Consider the following 20,695-nt stretch of genomic DNA (forward strand, 5'->3'; position numbering starts at 1 on the left):
GCAATTTGTAATAATTATGTGGGTCAATTTGTTCAATTTGTTTATTTGTTTAGAGGGCCAAGGTTGTGCATTGTTGTCATTGCTCGTTCGAACAGCAGTGTCTGCTACATTGACAATTTTTTATGCTTGCGTCTTTTTTTATGTGTCATCACAACGATGGATACTCTCCCTGTAATAGCCCTCAAGAGAGGGCTGACAGTATTTTCAAATAAATAAATAAATAAATAAAAAAAAATAGAATGACTATAAAATGATATACATATTCTATAAACACTTGTCAATAAAAACGCTAAATGCCGTTTGATTGTCATTTTAACGCCTCCTGTGCCAGTGCCAAACATTAGAGGCAATAAAGTGACACTATAAAATTAAACTACAGCTATAAAAGAACACAGCAAAAACGGCAGTCACATGTCCGTAGAATGGCAGTAGCTATGTTCATAGGGGTATCTGTGTCAACAGGATAATGTCTCAATGATAATTAACATCTAGCCTGCTGTTTGGCTACTTGTAGACACCTGCCATTTGTCAATATGCTTTTCAAAAGGCATTACCATTTTATGGGAGGTGGCCAATATTGCATTGCCTTCGAGGGTACCAGACTGACAATAGAATGACTATAAAATAATATAGATATTCTATAAACACTTGTCAAAAAAAGGCTAAAATGTTCTTTGCCATCTGTCTTGTCAATAAAGAACTTAAAAAAAAATTTGAGATTTGTCTTTTTAACGCCTTCTGTGCCAGTGCCAAACATTAGAGGCAATAAAGGGACACTAAATTAGACGGCTATAAAATAACATCAAAAAACGGCAGTCACATGTCCATAGAATGGCAGTAGCTATGTTCATAGGGGTATCCGGGTCAAAAGGATGTCTCAATAATGATTAACATCTAGCCTCCTGTTTGACTACTTGTAGACACCTACTGCCATTTGCCAATATGCCTTTCAAAAGGCATTACCATTTTATAGGAGGTGGCAATATTGCACTGCCTTCGAGGGCGCCAGACTGTCAATAAAATGACTATAAAATTATGATATAGATATTCTAAACACTTGTCACTAAAAACGCTAAAATGTTTTTTGTCATTTGTCTTCAATAAAAAAACAATTATTTTTGACGTTTGATTGTCATTTTAACGCCTGCTGTGCCAGTACCAAACATTTGAGGCAATAAAGTGACACTATAAAAATCAAACGACAACTATAAAATGAAAACACCAAAAAAGTCTGTCAGATGTCCATAGAATGGCAGTAGCTATGTTCATAGGGGTATCCGGTCAACAGGATGATGTCTCAATAATGATTAACATCTAGCCTGCAGTTTGACTACTTGTAGACACCTACTGCCATTTGCCAATAATATGCTTTTCAAGGGGCATTACCATTTGGTAGGGGTGGCAATATTGCACTGCCTTCTAGGGCGCCGGACTGACAATAGAATGACTATAAAATGATATAGATATTCTAAAGAGTTGTCAATAAAAATGCTAAAATGTTCTTTTGCCATTTGTCTTTAATAAAAAAAATTATTGTCGTTTGATTGTAATTTTAACACAGGCTGTGCCAGTGCCAAACATTAGAGGCAATAAAGTAACAATAAATTTGAATGATGGCTATAAAATGACAAAACAGCAAAAAAGGGCGGTCACATGTCCATAGAATGGCGGTAGCTATGTTCATAGGGGTATACGGTCAACAGGATGATGTCTCAATAATGATTAACATCTAGCCTGCAGTTTGACTACTTGTAGACACCCACTGCCATTTGCCAATAATATGCCTTTCAAAAGGCATTACCATTTTATAGGAGGTGGCAATATTGCACTGCCTTCAAGGGCACCAGACTGACAATAGAATGACTATAAAATGATATACAGATATTCTATAAACACTTGTCAATAAAAATGCTAAAATGTTCTTTTGCCATTTGTCTTGTCAATAAAAAAACAATTAATTTAGCCGTTTGATTGTCATTTTAACGCCTCCAGTGCCAGTGCCAAACATTAGAGGCAATAAAGTGACACTATAACATTTTGAACGACTAGAAAGGCATCACAGTAAAAAACAGCGGTCACATGTCCATAGAATGGCAGTAGCTATGTTCATAGGGGTATCTGGGTCAACAGGATGATGTCTCAATAATGTTAAACGTCTAGCCTCCTGTTTGACTACTTGCAGACACCTACTGCCATTTGCCAATAATATGCCTTTCAAAAGGCATTACCATTTTATAGGAGGTGATAATATTGCAATGCCTTTGAGGGCGCCAGACTGACAATAGAATGACTATAAATGATATACATATTCTAGACACTTGTCAATAAAAAGTGAAAGCCGTTTACAACTCCCTGTAGCAACGAATTAAAGCGCAGCTCTTGAGGAGGAGGAGGGTACTGGGGGGTGAAGTGACCTGGGGGGGTCACGTGACCTTGGGGAGTCACGTGACCATGCCGATGATGTCATCAGTGACGATGACGATGCGGACTCCGATGACGTCATCAGCGATGATGACGATGACGATGCGGATGTCGGTGACGTCATCAGTGACGTCACTGATGACGTCATCTGTGATGATGACGATGACGATACGGATGCCCCCCCGAAGTCACGAGACACCCCCAGGTCACGTGACCCCCGCCGAGGTCACGTGACCTCCCCGATGACGTCATCGTCACTGATGACGTCACCGGCATCCGCATCGTCATCATCACTGATGACGTCATGTGACGTCACTGATGACCTCACCGGCATCCGCATCGTCATCATCACTAATGACGTCATCAGTGATGTCACTGATGACGTCATCTGTGACGATGACGATGCGGATGCCCCCCGAAGTCACGTGACACCACCAGGTCACGTGACCCCCGCCGAGGTCACGTGACCTCCCCGATGACGTCATCGTCACTGATGACGTCACCTCATCCGCATCGTCATCATAACTGATGACGTCATCAGTGACGTCACTGATGACCTCACCGGCATCCGCATCGTCATCATCACTGATGACGTCATCAGTGACGTCACCGGCATCCGCATCGTCATCATCACTGATGACGTCATCAGTGACGTCACTGATGACGTCATCAGTGATGATGACGATGACGATGCGGATGCCGGTGACGTCATCGGGGAGGTCACGTGACCTCGGCGGGGGTCACGTGACCCTGGGGGTGGTCACGTGACCTCGGGGGGGGGGTCACGTTTCAGGGGGGTCACGTGACCTTGGGGGCCACGTGACCTTGGGATGACCTTGGTTACGCCGACGCCGACGGCGACGCCGCTCAAGTTGGGAACGGGCCCCTAAGAGCTGCGCTCTAAAAAAGTGAAAGCCGTTTACAACTCCCTGTAACACCGAATTAGAGCGCAGCTCTTGAGGAGGAGGAGGGAAGGGTACTGGGGGGTGAAGTGACCTGGGGGGGTCACAATACCTTGGGGAGTCACGTGACCATGCCGATGATGTCATCAGTGACGTCACTGATGACGTCATCAATGACGATGACGATGCGGACTCCGATGACGTCATCAGCGATGATGACGATGCGGATGTCGGTGACGTCGTCAGTGACGTCACTGATGACGTCATCTGTGATGATGACGATGATGCGGATGCCCCCCCGAAGTCACGTGACACCCCAGGTCACGTGACCCCCGCCGAGGTCATGTGACCTCCCCGATGACGTCATCGTCACCGATGACATCATCATCACTGATGACGTCACCGGCATCCGCATCGTCATCATCACTGATGACGTCATCAGTGACGTCACTGATGACCTCACCGGCATCCGCATCGTCATCGTCACTGATGACGTCGTCAGTGACGTCACTGATGACGTAGCCGGCATCCGCATCGTCATCGTCATCATCACTGATGACGTCCAGTGACGTCACCGGCATCCGCATCGTCATCGTCATCAGCACTGATGATGTCATCAGTGACGTCACTGATGACGTCATCAGTGATGATGACAATGACGATGCGGATGCCGGTAACGTGATCGGGGAGGTCACGTGACCCTGGGGGTGGTCATGTGAACTGGGGGTGTCACATGACTTCGGGGGGTCACGTGACCTCGGGGGGGGGGGGGGGGTCACGTGACTTCAGGGGGGTCACGTGAATTTGGGTGTCACGTGACCTTGGGGGCCACGTGAGCTTGGGGGCCACGTGACCTTGGGATGACCTTGGTTACGCCGACGGCGACGCCGCTCAAGCCGGGAACGGGCCCCTAAGAGCTGCGCTCTAAAACGCTAAATGTCGTTTCATTGTCATTTTAACGCCTCCTGTGCCAGTGCCAAATATTAGAGGCAATAAAGTGACACTAAAATTTTGAACGACAATAAAGACACCACAGGAAAAAACGGCGGTCACATGTCCATAGAATGGCAGTAGCTCTGTTCATAGGGGTATCTGGGTCAACAGGATGATGTCTCAATAATGATTAACATCAAGCCTCCTGTTTGAGTACTTGTAGACACCTACTGCCATTTGCCAATAATATGCCTTTCAAAAGGCATTACCATTTTATAGGGGTGCAAATATTGCACTGCCTTTGAGGGCACCAGACTGACAATAGAATGACTATAAAATTATATACATATTCTATAAACACTTGTCAATAAAAACGCTAAATGCCGTTTGATTGTCATTTTAACGCCTCTTGTGCCAGTGCCAAATATTAGAGGCAATAAAGTGACTACAAAAATTAGACGGCTATAAAATAACACAGCAAAAAACGGCGGTCACATGTCCATAGAATGGCAGCAGATATGTTCATAGGGGTATCCGGGTCAACAGGATGTCTCAATAATGATTAACATCTAGCCTCCTGTTTGACTACTTGTAGACACCTACTGCCATTTGCCAATAATATGCCTTTCAAGAGGCATTACCATTTTATGGGAGGTGGCCAATATTGCACTGCCTTTGAGGGCACCAGACTGACAATAGAATGACTATAAAATGATATACATATTCTAACAACACATGTCAATAAAAACGCTAAATGCCGTTTGATTGCCATTTTAACGCCTCCTGTGCCAGTGCCAAACATTAGAGGCAATAAAGTGACACTATAAAATTAAACTACAGCTATAAAATAACACAGCAAAAACGGCAGTCACATGTCCATAGAATGGCAGTAGCTATGTTCATAGGGGTATCTGTGTCAACAGGATGATGTCTCAATGATAATTAACATCTAGCCTGCTGTTTGGCTACTTGTAGACACCTGCCATTTGCCAATAATATGCTTTTCAAAATGCATATTATTGGCAAATAATATGCCTTTGACCATATAGGCCACCTCCCATTTTATGGGAAGTGGCCAATATTGCATTGCCTTCGAGGGTACCAGACTGCCAATAGAATGGCTATAAAATAATATAGATATTCTATAAACACTTATCAAAAAAAAGGCTAAAATGTTCTTTTGCCATCTGTCTTGTCAATAAAGAACTTCAAACAAATTTGCCATTTCATTGTCTTTTTAATGCCTTCTGTGCCAGTGCCAAACATTAGAGGCAATAAAGTGACTATAAAAATTAGACGGCTATACAATAACACAGCAAAAAAACGGCAGTCACATGTCCATAGAATGGCAGTAGCCATGTTTAGAGGGGTATCCGGGTCAACAGGATGATGTCTCAATAATAATTAACATCTAGCCTGCTGTTTGACTACTTGTAGACACCTGCCATTTGCCAATAATATGCTTTTCAAAAAACATTACCATATTATAGGAGGTGGCCAATATTGCGCTGCATTCGAGGGTACCAGACTGACAATAAAATGAATATAAAATGATATATTGTATAAACACTTATCAATAAAAATGCTAAAATGTTCTTTTGCCATTTGTCTTGTCAATAAAAAAACACTTATTTTTGCCGTTTGATTGTCATTTCAACGCCTCCTGTGCCAGTGCCAAACATTAGAGGCAATAAAGTGACACTGTAAAAATGGCAATAAAATGATATACAGATATTTTATAAACACTTGTCAATAAAAACGCTAAATGCCGTTTGATTGTCATTTTAACGCCTCCTGTGCCAGTGCCAAACATTAGAGGCAATAAAGTGACTCTAAAAATTAAACGACGGCTATAAAATAACACAGCAAAAAACGGCGGTCACTTGTCCATAGAATGGCAGTAGCTATGTTCATAAGGGCGTCCGGGTCAACTTGGCACAACTTTGACTTGGCAGCAGCGCGGCATTGAAGCAACATGCCTAACCCCTGCTACGCCATCTTACAGGATACCTATCATCAAACCCTACTCTACTGAGTCAGCGAAACGTGCCGTGCCGTGTGACACCGCTATCAACAAGGGCCAACGGAACTGCGATTGGCGGACCACTGTCTGGCACCAGGGGACCAAGCCTTGCTGGAACCGACACCTTTCACCATCCGGTCACTTGGCAGCAGCGCGGCATTGAAGCAACGTGCCTAATTCCTGCTACGCCATCTTACAGGATACCTATCATCAAACCCTACTCTACTGAGTCAGCGAAACGTGCCGTGCCGTGTGACACCGCTATCAACAAGGGCCAACGGAACTGCGATTGGCGGACCACTGTCTGACACCAGGGGACCAAGCCTTGCTGGAACCGACACCTTTCACCATCCGGTCACTTGGCAGCAGCGCGGCACTGAAGCAACGTGCCAAACCCCTGCTACGCCATCTTACAGGTTTGCAAGATCTTTCCATGTGAATCCTTGCCAGATATTTTTGCCGCAGCTGCTGCCACTGTTATTTGTGCCTTTTGTGTTTAGTGATCGTGGTTTCTGAAACCTAAAATGGGAAAGGACGACCAAAAAGACCTGGTAAAGGCGCTAGACGAGTTCCGCCGTGAAATCCGGGCAGATATGCGAGGACTGAAGGAGAGTGTGAAATTCTGTAACGATACATGTGATGGTGTCAAGGACATCAAAAATGAAATGAAAGAACTGAGGAAAGAAATACAGCAACTAACAGCGCGCAACCAAGAACTCGATGCAGAAAACTGCAGACTCAACGCAAGGGTCGAGGAACTGGAGCAATATCAAAGATCAAATAACATAGAAATCAAAGGAGTACCATTGGAGGGGGACCCTACTGACATTGTTAAACGAATCTGCAGTCTTATTGATGTACCAGTAAATGACTCTGACATCGACGTCTGCCATCGCGTGCCAACGTTTAGGCAGGACACAAAAAACATTATCGTGCGTTTTGTCCACCGCACAAAGAGGAACATGGTCCTGGAAAAGGCCAAAAAGCATAAATTAACCACTTCGTCGCTTGATTATGGGGGTACTGCCTGCCCCATATATGTCAACGAGCACCTCACGAGTCTTAACAAAAAATTACTTGGAGTGGCCATCACACAAAAGCGCAGAGTGGGATGGCGTTTCGTGTGGTCGGCCGGCGGAAAGATTTTTGCGCGCAAAAATCAAAATGATGAAGCAGTTCGAATCGTGTGCCTTGATGATGTTGCGAAAATCGCAAACTAAAAAAAAAGAAAAAAGTTGAGCTATCGTCTGAAATAGTAACCATGAAGTTTTAATGGCTGATACTTCGCCTACATGCAAATATGTCGATCGCTCATCTTTTAACGATGAATTCCAATGCTCTGAACCAAACTTTTCTGTGATGCATCTAAATGCGAGAAGCACAAAAAACAAGGAAGATAATCTTAACGACTTTGTTTTTCCCTTTGCGTAAAATTCGATGTTCTCTTCACAGAAACATGGCTATCAGCAAATGACGCAGCCCCAAATATTCAAGATTACAAGTATGACGGACTTGTCAGGGATAAACGGAAAGGCGGAGGTGTGGCCATTTACACGAAACAAAGTATATCGTACGAAGTTGTTGACGATTTCTGCAAACTTGATATAAACATTGAATGCATGACAATTATAATCAAAAACACAGTTATTGCCGTAGTGTACCGCCCACCTTCGGGCAGCATGTTAGCTTTTTTTGAATTCATAGAAGAACTACTACGTTATGTGGGTTCAACCGGTGCCTCACTTATGATACTTGGAGACGTTAACATAAACATAACTTCTCAAGATTCAGACGCGAGAGACTTTAGTGACCTTTTAACCCAATATGCTTGTGTAAATCTGATCACGATACCTACTAGAGTGGCTGCTGAAACTGCGACTACGCTTGATAACTGTCTAACTAATTTAGAAGAAAAGGATACTACGTCAGGTGTCTTCACTGAGAATATTAGTGACCATCTGCCTATTTATTGTTTAAGCTCCGTTTCTAAAAGGAAACAAAACACAAACGAGCCATACTTTTTTAGGGAAATAAACTCGGAATCTTTAGAGAAGTTCTATAGTCTCATAGAAAGGGCAGACTGGAATGCCGCATGTTCAGAGGGCAGTGTTGATTTAGCCTACTCAATTTTCTTTAATAAGTTCAAAAAGTGTTATGATGAAGCGTTTCCCCTTAAAACAGCAAACCCCAGGAAAAAAAACAGAGGAAGCCATGGGTCACTTCTGATATGTATAAACGAATAAGTGATAAGAACAAAACGTATCATGCATTCATTCAGACTCGTGATATAAAACTGCTACATGAATTCAAAAAGAAAAGAAACAAGCTGAACTCCGAGTTAAAAAAAGCCAAACGTATGTACTATCAGAGCAAATTCGAGTGTATATTTGACGACCAACGTAAGATATGGGAAACAATAAACGACATGTCAAATAGAAAGCAAAAAGCCAGCCTTATAGAAGAATTTTTGTTGCAAGATAAGATTGTAACCGGCAAAGAAGCCGCAGATAAGATGAATCAGCATTTTATAAATGTAGGGGCGTACCCACTAGTACAGATAAACAGTGTTGTCGAAAATGTGAATATAGATAGCCTCATGGATTCTATAATGTTGGTCCCGGTATCAACTTCAGAAATTGATGAAATCATAAAAAATCTAAAAAATAATTCGGCGGCCGGTGAAGATGACATTAAGCCCCGACCTATAAGATATGTAGCCTCGATAATAACTCCGGTCCTGTCTAACTTAGCAAATAAAATGTTACAAAGCGGAATTTTTCCAAACTTAAAATTGCCAGAATTCATCCTGTCTACAAAGGAGGGGGAGTAAACAACATAAACAACTATAGACCAATTTCTATTTTATCTATATTTTCAAAAATTTTCGAAACTACTATAAAGAATAGGTTGGAATGTTTTTTTTAATAAGCACAAAGTTATAACGTCTTCACAATATGGATTCCAAAAGCATAAATCTACGGAGCAAGCTCTTCTAGATATCAAAGACAAAATAATTGCGAATATTGAAAGTAAATTATATACTCTCGGGCTTTTCCTGGACCTAAGAAAAGCATTTGACACTGTGCAGCACGAAATATTATTGCGTAAACTAGGTAGGTACGGTATACGTGGAATCACACAAAAACTAGTAAAAAGTTATTTAACCGATCGATATCAATATGTAACAATTAATAAGATATCCTCCTCCCACTTAAATATACAACATGGTGTTCCCCAGGGATCAATCTTAGGCCCCTTATTATTTTTAATATATATAAATGATCTCACAAAAATATCTGGACCGCAGGAAGTAATCATGTATGCTGATGATTCTAATATATTCTTTAGTGGAAAAACAAAACAAAGTATTGAGCTAGCCGCAAACTCATATCTCTTAAAACTGTCAGAATGGCTTCAAGGAAATAGACTGCAATTAAACTCAAACAAAACAAAATACGTAATTTTTAAACCAGTAAATAAACGGGACGCCGATAGTATAAGTATCAAATTTGAAGGTTTAGAACTGGAGCAAGTACGCGAGCAAAAATTTCTTGGTGTTTGGTTTAGTGAGGAATTGTCATGGAGTACTCATATAAACAAGTTAAAAGCTGACCTGTCCAGAATTATAGGCAATTTGTATAAAATCAGAAATTTTATCCCATCTTGGCTGCTTAAAAATATGTATCACTCATTGGTTCTTTCAAAATTAAGCTACGCAATTTTGGTCCGGGGGACAACAACAGCCTCAAACTATAATAAATTAATGGTCCTCCAAAAAAGAATTTTACGTATGCTCGAGGACTACAAGGGGGATTACAGGAATCTACGTACGGAACCTTTGTTTTTAAAACATCACATGCTTAGGGCAAATCAAATATACTACTTTAAATTGCTTCAATTAATCCACAGGAATAGAACCTACTTAGCGCTAGAAAGTGAACTAACACCAGTGTACGATATTCGACGACCGAAACGTAAAGTACCTATAATACGCACAAATTATGGACGACAAACTTTAGCCTTCCAGAATGCTACAATTTTGAATCGTGATTTACTCGAATTAAACTTTGATGTATCAATATCAAAATTTAAAAGAAATTGTAAAAAAAATTTACTGTGCAGTGCTCTCACATTTTGTTAGGTACTGCTTGTCTTTCTTAAAACTGCAATCATATTTTGTTAGCAACCCAAGCAGCACAATTCACCGGCTCAAGCTTGAGCCTGCTTGGGCAGCCGGGGAAAGTTTCCCTGGCCCAAGCACCGTTTTGCTCCAAGGGGCAAGCTAGCCCCAGCCTGGCTAGCCGGCCCGGCAGTTCAGTGGGGGTTCCTTGTACAGCCAAGCTTGGCTAAACGGTGTAAAACAAGCGTGGGCCAGGCTGGCAGTTCAGTGGTCAGCCAAGCTTGGCAAAACGGTCTAAATGCATCCTGGGCCACACTGGCAGTTCAGTGGTCAGTCAAGCTTGGCAAAACGGTGTAAATGCAGTGTGGGCCAGGGTGGGAGTTCTCTGGTCATTCAATCTTGGCTATACGGGGAATTTACAGACTTCTCCCAAGGAAGTCTATGTTGTCATTCAAAGGATGTTTTTTGTGGTATATGATATAGTCAAACATCTCCAGTTTTTGGTGCTGTGTGCAGAAAAAAACTGGTTGCTACCTTGTTCCGGATTTAGTGACCCACGATTAATGGAGCTGCTAAAGTAATTTTCTCAGAATACTTAAACAATAAAATGAAAGTTGAAAACATGCGCGAGCTGCTGTATTTATTGTGCAGTTGGCATGCAAATGAAGCTGCAAAATCAAGTCAAGTTTGATACAGTGGTTTTTTATTTCATGTTCAGTACATGGTGCTAGCTTATGCCCGAGTTCCACTGCAGCGACAAACAGAAACAAATGACGACAAGTCTCAAACCCGAGTCTTTCCCGATTTGACAGGCTTTGTAGAATAAAGGAGGCTATGCTTAAACACAAGCATCATGCACGCGAGGGTATCTTTGGCAGGCTTAGAATCACTCATGCTTATTTCACGAGCACCGAACGAATAAACGCCGCCTGCCAAAAGTACCACCACGGGCATGCTGAATGGGTTGGAGGCTTGTAGCTGTCGTTTGTTTCTGTTTGTCGCTCTCGTGTCCCACTAGAGCGACAAAGGTTGGTTGCTGGTCGAGTATCTGGTGCCTGGCAACTGCGCTTCAGAGCTAGTAGGTGGCTCTGCCGATTCGAGTACTAATGACAGCAGTTGTACACAGTTCACCCCATGGCCACTTCATGGCTGTGACGTAGAGCTGGATAGCAGCACCTGGAGAAGGAACAAGATAACCAGTGATGCATGTTTAGTAAATATGTTTCACATAAACTATAAATCATGCTCCTAATTAAATTATAACAGCAGAAAGGCCACCCAAAAGGTCTTGGTGGTATCTTCAGTCTCCTTCAATATAAAAGACGTACTAAAAGCGTGTGGCCGAGATGACCGTGGTCGGGGGCGCTATGTGCGCTCCACGAGATTCTGTTCTGCCTCGAGGAAAGGACGCTCACTCGGGGCTGAACTGGTCCTGAACTTGCGGACAGTTTTTGATTTAGGTTTAGACTAAGAGCGTGCTTTATCGGCATTGCGCCCACAGATATGATCATGGAGGCTCGAAGTAAGCATGCTCATTATTGTTTTTGTTATCAGTTGTTTCTGGTGTAAAATTTGAAAACAGGCACAAATATTAATGTTGCACCCGAGTCTCATATTTGAAAAATAAAATGTCTTGATGAGCGGATTTATTAATCAGAAGGATGGCATGGACCATGCACTTTAGAAGTGAAAATAATTGCCTTGACTCGGGCCAGTTTCTCTCGGACAGCCATTTCAGAATTAGTGGCTGTGACATAATGTGAATGAACTGCTCTCCACCGTGAACCACAAAAACTGATAAGTGTGCATTGCACTTTAGCTGAACACTAAGTGAGTTCCCCCTTGGGTAGGTTGGGATCTCCCAGAGCACACCAGTCACTGCCTCGGCCAGGCGCTCCCACCGGGTCTTTCATACTGCAGGAGAATATATAACGCAGGAACTACAGAACTTGACAGTGACAAACATGATTTCCCTCCATTTGTAGAATACTACTGTCAGTAAATGCAAAATAAAAGCCAGTTAGAGCACCTCAATGTGAACACCACGTATAACATACAGTACTGTGGAAGGTTGCTCAGATCGTTTGAAAGCAGACTTTGAATTGCCGCAAGGGAATTCTTGATTCTCTTGATAGTAAAACCAAGCAATAAGTACAACTTCACTGTAAAGACAATGTTTTCTATCTGCTTTTCTTTAAATGCATAGAAGTACTTTTTGGTATTTATGTTACCTACCTCTAAAAAGACGAAGGACCAGTAAAAGGGAACACAGACACAGTTACGCCTTTCTTTGCATCTTCCTCATGTTTAATCACAAACACAGCGCTGTCTTTCCTTTTACTCGTCAATCTTTTTTGCGCTGTTTTAACCCATTCAATATGACCACCAATCAACTCGCCCAACTTTACACCTTGCTACCTCTAAGGTTGCAATATAAAGTGGTCTCAACTTCCACTGACAGCCCTGAAGCTATAAACCCACAAAAAACCAAATTCCCTAGAAATTAAAACGACACAAAAGAAAATCAGATCAGAAAAACATTCAGTCTGACTTGATTATATTGAGTCAATAAATACAATGAATGTGAGCAATATTTTTGTGAAATTGTATTATAAACTTTCAATGTAAAATGGGATGAGAGTCCCACTAAAGCAACCAAGAGGAACAACAACCGACCCCGACACGACTTAAATACATTCAGCATGCACACGAAGATACCTTTGGCAGGCTTCCCATTTTTCGAGGCTCATGAAAAAAGCACAAGTTATTGCAAGCCTGCCAAAAGATATCTTGGTATGCATGCTGCATGGTCTTGGGGCTTAAGATGGCACGTTGGCTATTCATCACTGAATAATATGCCAAAAAAACACAGACACAACAAAGGAAGATCTGGACAGAACACTGCATAACCTTCAACTGAATGGTTCGTATAAAAAAACAGAAATACATATAGACCCTTTCAGGCAACATTTCATGGGTGCGCCGCCGCCACCTTGACGTCACGTGACCCTGCCGCCACAGCCGACCTTCAGTTTCTCGCAGTTCTCCGCGTTGTGTGCTGCACCGGCCACCACCGGAGCTTTGTTCTCGAGTTCTTTTACGTTCTGCGTTGAAATCGTGTGTTTGCTTTAGGTCCTTTCGATATTTCGGGCTTTCATTTAATCATTTGATACCGACATTTGAACATCGCTGTTGTATTTTCTTATTTATGGAATGGAATCGGACAGCGAATGGATCGACGATACAAGATTATGGCCTAGGCTTCAGAGACCATTAAGTTCATCACATTTTGTTTTTATCGTTAATAAGGGCAGTCAACACCATTGCGACACATAAAAATTTCAACTGACGCTGTAAGGCTATCGCAGTCGTGCTTCTTGCTGCATGTGCGAACTTTAGACATTGTTTCTGTAAGTAAAAGCCGAACCGCATGTAAGTGCTCAAGCGAGCGGCGAGACGAGCAACGGCGACAACGATGAGAGTCAGCGACGAAGATTTCTCGCTGTCGCCCGTTGCATCGCTCGGTTTTTGGATTTCTAGAAAACGTCGCTCGTCGTTTTGGTCGCTTGCGTGCGGTTTGCCTCGTCGCGCGACTGATCGAGCGAAAGCGAAGCGAGTCGCTTGTCTCGCTGCTCCCCAAATCGCTTTCATGCGGTTTTCTAGAAATCAAAAAGCCGAGCGCCGCGACGGGTGGCAGTGAGAAACTTTCGTTGCTGACTCGTCGTTGTCTCTCGTCTTGCTTGCTAAAGCGCTTACATGCGGTCCGGCTTTTATCTACGGAAACAATGTCTAAAAGCGCGCACATGCACCGAGAAGCACGACTGCGATAGCCTCACTGCCAAAAATTTGGGGGTTTTGCGTGCCAAACCAACGACGGGCATCTGGAGATAGCCCACTGCGTCAGTTGATATTTTCATATGTCGCAATGGTGTTGACTGCCCTTTATTAGCGACAAAAACAAAAGAATGTGATGAACTTACATGTTCTCTGAAGCCTAGGCCATGATCTTGTATCGTGATCCATTCACTGTCCGATTCCATTCTATAAATAAGAAAATACATCTATATTGAAACTTAGGTATCAAATGAATAAATGAAAGCCTGAAATATCAAAAAGACCTAAAGAAAACACTCGACTTCAACGCGGAACGTAAAAGAACACGAAAACAAAGCTCTGGTGGTGACCGGTGCAGCACACAATGCGAAGCAACGGCGACAAAATGAAGGTCAGCTATGGCAGCCCGTTAAGCGCGCCGACTGGTGGCAGCTCGAGTAACTGACTCCCTAAAAGCATCTATACAGATAAAAACTGACACCTGCTGGCAGAACACTGTAAGGTCAAAATGCACTTCCTCAGAAACCAGTGCCACTAGTTCCACAGAGAGTGAAATTCTGTCAGACAATGACACTAAGGGTGCACCTCAGACAAGAGTTGTTACCCTGGTATTTTATCCAGAAGGTCACCTAGCAATTCACTGTGTCCATTGTGAGTGCAAGTCCAACTTAGAAAAAGACTAGTGTCATGGGCTGCTACAAGACAAAAGCAAAGAGGAAAATTCACAATGCCGTCTTGATGAAATCCTAGAATAACAACTCATGTGAGCCCACCCTCATTACTAATACATGACAAAGAATTCCACGGTCTGCAGAGCCAATGACGCTCGTTTCTGGGGGAGTGCGTTCAGACGACGCATCAGCCCACTTCACATGGCGCAATTTCGCTTGCAAATTTACACCTGTGACGTCGGGCACTGCAGCTTCCCCCATGCCTATATTTCGCTGCATGAGTGACATCACAACAGCAAACTCCCAAGTAAAGTCACACCATGCGAATCAGGTTTACAGTGTTCACACAGCATGTGTTACTCCCTATCAGTAGATATATTTTTTTTACCAAAGTAAACTATTCAGTTAAAAGTTAAGACGTGTCCTGCCCAGATCTTCCTTCATTTCGTCTGTGTTTTTTGGCGTATTATCCAGTCTTGAGGCATATCAGTGTCAGGTGTTTCTCTTTGTCGCTCTAGTAGGACTCGGGCAGGGTGGGGAAACAGTCATGTCTCAATAATATGGATACTCTGCTATATAAAAACTGTTTTCGGGGACCAACCGGGTAAATACCTGCATTTTGTCCTGTTATTATGCACAGCTCACATTATGGACGCTTTTGGGTAGGAACGGAGGTGTCCATTTGCATGAGACAGCACTGTCATATTCCCTAGTGTTGAAATTAATGACTGCACGCTCTGAAGCCACGTAGCAGGTTTCTCCACTGAACACTAATGCGTAGCGACGGCATGGCAGATGTTTGTGGCTGCAGAACACACCGCAGGCAAATGATATCCAATGTGGACAATCATGGATATTTGACATTAGAATCAACCAACAAATAGGCCTACATGTTGCTGTCACAGAATTGAACGATTTTTTTCTTCGTGTGATTCCGTTTTGAGTAAGATGCACAAGTGCCGAAAACACGAGCTCGGAAGAGAAGAAAAAGAAAAAAAGAAGGAAGGCGGAAGCTGCATAGAGCTAGGCTTCAGTGGTTGGAACAACAAGCAAGGCTTCAGTGGTGTGGGAGGTCGAACCCCGAACAAGGCTTTGTCAAGATGGTTGGTGGGCCCTGAGCAAACTTCGACGATGTGCATGTGCTTGTGAGCGAGCGCTGTTCGGCACTATAAGCACCCAAGCCACCACAAGTTCTCGACTCCGACTGGTGCCGCAAGGGACTGGGACCACCACCGACATCTTGGGACCATGATTCGACTTTCCTCATACGAAATGTATAGCGTCTTTGATTTGGCTTCTGTTCCCTCCTTGTTACGCTTTCGAAGCTTTTGTGATTTTCTTGCCCCTGTTACGAAGAGCAGAAGGCTTGCAAGATATGTTCTTTTCCTTTATTATTTTCATTTTTTTACGACCGTTTGTACGTCCTGTGCACCTTTTCTTTAATTTTGAATTTCATTACTCATAAATAGTGTTTCGAAATGCCAGGTACAAGTCACTCTCAATTCCTACCGCCTCTAAGGAAGTCCATCACCTAGGTGTGGCCCTAGTACCTGGACAGCGGTCCAATTCAGATTACAAGTTGGTTTGTTTATGGCATCTTTTCCAACCGAACCTGTGACAAACTGGCATCCACTACAGGACTTGAACCTGTCACAAGTTAGTCACAGGTTCGGTTGGAAAAGATCCCATAAAAACAAACTTGCAATTTGAATTGGACCGCTGTCCAGGTGCTAAGGCCACACCTAGGCGATGGACTTCCTGAGAGGCGGTAGGAATTGAGAGTGAGTCGAGCCTGGCGTTACGGAACACTATTTAATAGTAAAGAAATTCAAAAGTAAAGAAAAGGTGCACAGGACGCACACACAGTCGTAAAAAAAAAGGAATAAATAAAGGAATAGAACATATCTTGCAAGCGTTCCACTCTTCATAACCGCAGAAGGAAAAACACAAAAGCTTTGAAAGCATAACAAAAGGAACAGAAGCCAAATCAAAGATGCCATACATTTGGAGGAGGAGGAGAGTCCAATCATGGTCCCAAGATGTCGGTGGTGGCTTGGGTGTTTACAGCACCACACAGTGCTCACTCACAAGCACAGGCACATTGTCTAAGACTTGCTCGGGGCCCACCAACAGTCTTGACGAAGCCTTGCTCAAGGTTTGACCACCCAAACCCACGAAGCCTTGCTTGCCGTTCCACCGGCCATAGCGCCGATGCCTTGCTTCGCGTTCCACCACAACCACACCGTGCGCGGGTTCCATCTTCTTTCTTCTTGATCCCTTCCTCCGAGCTTGTGCTTTTGGCACTCGCACATTTTGCTCAAAAAGGAAACCAGTAAAAAGAGTACAATAACCACTGAATTCTGTGAGAGTTGTTATGACTGTGAATGTCTAGAGGGCAAAGTTGACATTTGCAACAAAACTTGAAATAATAAGGCATGTGGAGAAGGAGACAAAAAGTTTTGTGTCACTGGAGCCCACAAGATCTTTGTAAACTACTCAAGAAACGGTGTGACATAAAAGCGCGACAAAACACATTCTGACGCACGGCATGTTAAGACATCGAGAAACCACTACAGAGGTGGTTTAGAGATGTCGGGGCAAGCAACATTCCTATATTGGGACCAATCTTCTTAAGGCATGTGAAAAACTCCTTTTACTCTTGAAGTGAAGAATCTTCTAAAAGAATGTGAAAGATTCCTTTTACCTTGATGTGAAGAACTTCATTGCAAGTGGATAGCTACATTAACTTAAGGGCCACCATGGCATAGGAGAAAAGACCATCTAAGGGATGGATAGATAGATGCAAACGGCTGTACCTTTTGTAACGAGCAGTAGTGCCAGTGTATGTGATGGGACTATTGTGGTGGCAGTGCCAGCGTCGAAAGGGAAAGTCAATGGCTCAACAATCAATTGAAGCCAAGTATGAAACCAGAAATAGTTAAATGCCTTGCCAAGGAAATTGGCCTGCAGTGGCAAAAGCATCCCTGGCAAGCGATTCACAGTTCGCATGGAAACTAACAGAACAAGGCCCAGATATCAGAGCTTTTGAAAACCAACACGGATGGCACCACAAAAATGTATTCTTAGTGATAGGAAAGTTTAGAATGCCAAATATTATGAGCTGTTGCAGTAAAACCATCATATACGTATGAAACATGAAATCATGGATGACTCGGGATCTCTTTGGCTGGGTCTTTGGTGGCTCGTGGACTGGGAAGCCGAGTTTGTGGATAAGCGTCCCAGCGTGTGCTTACTTGGTGACATGTGCCGCTTAACACTATCCAGTTCCATTCTAGCAGCCAAACACGACATCCAAGCTACATCCGTTAGACCAAGGCATAATTCAAAGGTAGTCTAGATTGTGTTTACCATTTATAAATGTCCAGGCACGTCTGCAATTTAGCCCATCCAGAGGCTTTCGGAGACGGTCACAAGAGCCAGCAGCTTGCTTGGGCAGCTCACTGTCAGCCACTCTGTCCTTCCATGCACCGTGCCACCTCCATGAGCTCCCACTGAAAAACAAAAAAAAAAGCAGAATCGGAAATTATACCTGCAATAAGAACATCTCAGCAGCAGAGGCTACGTTATGGTGCCTGGAATGCACCTCCAACTGGTTCGTTTAGTGTTCTATATAACCCATGTACCAAAAGTGGTCTCTAAGCGACAAAATTAAATGACACCACAGGAGCTGGCATGTCATGCTGTTGGATGTTGCAATCCTGGCAGTTAGTCGTACAACTTCTGGCAAAAAATATATGAGCTAACACAGCTGTCATTGTCCTCGCAACATTCAAAATCCTGGCTGACAAAGCTTCTATGGACTGTCAAGCTGAGGGATACCCTCTCTGCCCCCCTCCCTTTTCCAGCAGAAACTACCTCAACTGTCATGATGTTCACAGCCCGGAAAAGATCCCCTAGAAGTTTATTCAGGAGCAACTAGGGTAGCTATAGAGACAAACTCTCGCACTATGAAGCCATTCCACAAATCTGCCATAAGCAGCAGCAGTTCGTTGAAAGTATAGAAGTTTGCCTTGTAAATGCATTTCGAGATGAAGTTGCATCTCTGGATTCTGCCAAGACTCTAGTTTCCAGCAAAGATTTACGTTGGCAGGCCAGCCGAGTTGCTGAGTAGGAGGAAGGTGCATGTGTCACACCACACGTGTCTTTTGCTTACATTCAGAGAAAGGGAGGCTGAAATTCCCTGATCGATACTGATTAGGCTGGAAATCTTGAGACTTTTCCAATTGCCGAATTTCTCAACAATACCAATTTTCAGCTCATAGAAACCCTGCACAGGTTTGAGTCAGGTACTAACGGCCATTAACAACTGCGTGAATTACTGTACACATATGCGGTAACTATACTAAAGCCCAACTTATTCTAGTAACGCACAACGCCATAAAACTACCAAAAAACACCGAGCATGCACCCGCGGCAGAGTAAGCGCTCAACCCCTACTTTTGAAACATATCAACTCATCTAAGGACATATTAATGCCTATTCCTCTATTTTAAGCAAGTTAAAAAAATATATGAAAGAGACATCAGGCACCCTGTCGCCATGGGCGTTTATCTCCACGACTGGCAGGCAGAATGGGGATAGAACAAGTAGAACAGCAAAGCAGGAGAGGAATAGGAGAGGTGCAGTCGAAAAGAGCTAGAAAGTGATATACTTGGGGACAATGTTCCGTGGCAATGAAGCTAAAGCTAGAGAGCCAAAGGACACCATTTCACTGCATAGCTGAATATAGTTTAACCATAATAATTTGCTGGGTGGAACGTAACCAATTAAAATATATGTAAAATTGTTCTGTTTAGCTTTGACTTTAGAATGTTAGCATAACATTGGCCAGGATGTGCCAAACCTAGAGCATTTCCTTTTTAGCCATTTTGTGTTTTCTTGGTTTAAATTCACCCTAGGTTTTCTAGCTCCCTGCAAAATTAAGATGGCATCTTTATCATGCGCATCTTTGGGCATCATCAGTGCGGTTTATTGCAGGCACACTCTGTGAGCTCGCCCCTTTGTTTGACATGTAAGATTTTTATGAAGTTTGGCAACCAAGAAATCTTAAAACAAACCAAGCAAGTTGTGTGCAACATGTATGACAAATGGGACAGTGGGAACCGGGACTCCTAGTTGTTTCCGTATGCCGGTTGGCTAGCAAGCTCACTGGTGTGTCTGAGCAGGGGTGGGGACGGAACTCAGGACCCCTGGGTTCTGCAGCGCAATCCTCGCTACACATATTCTGAGCTGTGGTGTGCCAGCGACCCCCTAGGGCCAGCCATAACTGAATGCGATCCAAATGGAATGCGACTTCGCGTCGTGGAGTGTGCGTGCTTCTATTTCTGTATATTCCTCCCGCGCAATAGTTTTTCAGCACCAGAAGAGTTTACAGATAACTGACCTCAAAACGCGGCAGCACTCATGAAATTCGTTCATGTGGCAATTCGGGTCAGGTGGTTCATGATCATTGACAAGCGCCAAAAAATAGACAGGGTCAAGAAGTTGCCACTGGCGCACTCGCAACTAACATCATTGAAAAAAAAAAAAACAATCTGTTACATTGCTGTGAGAAATGTCAATCATGATTACAACCAATGTAGACCTCTATCAAGAAATTCATATTCTTTTGCTGATAAGGTTATGGATGTGTCACTTGTACAACTCGTGCCTTCGGCTATAATCTCAAACACCTCGTGTAGCTTTTTCTAGACATTTTATCTGGGTATCTGGCCAAAAATTTGGTGTCATTAAATGACGGGAAACAAGGGCAGCAGCTGATGTGTGTTGT

General features: G+C 43.2%; 2 protein-coding genes across 2 annotated transcripts in view; one reads left to right on the forward strand and one right to left on the reverse strand.

The window, feature by feature from the left end:
* The window catches only part of LOC121835319, a 162,354-nt gene that overhangs the window by 40,923 nt on the left and 100,736 nt on the right, over nucleotides 1-20,695 (reverse strand). The gene's annotated exons all lie outside the window — the stretch shown is intronic.
* LOC121835321 lies at nucleotides 9,959-10,420 on the forward strand. Its single transcript, XM_042289356.1, has one exon. It carries the CDS (start codon nucleotides 9,959-9,961, stop codon nucleotides 10,418-10,420), a length of 462 nt encoding a protein of 153 aa, XP_042145290.1.

This window comes from Ixodes scapularis, unplaced genomic scaffold (genome assembly GCF_016920785.2).
Source record: "Ixodes scapularis isolate PalLabHiFi unplaced genomic scaffold, ASM1692078v2 PGA_scaffold12__126_contigs__length_90152505, whole genome shotgun sequence".
NCBI lineage: Eukaryota > Metazoa > Arthropoda > Arachnida > Ixodida > Ixodidae > Ixodes > Ixodes scapularis.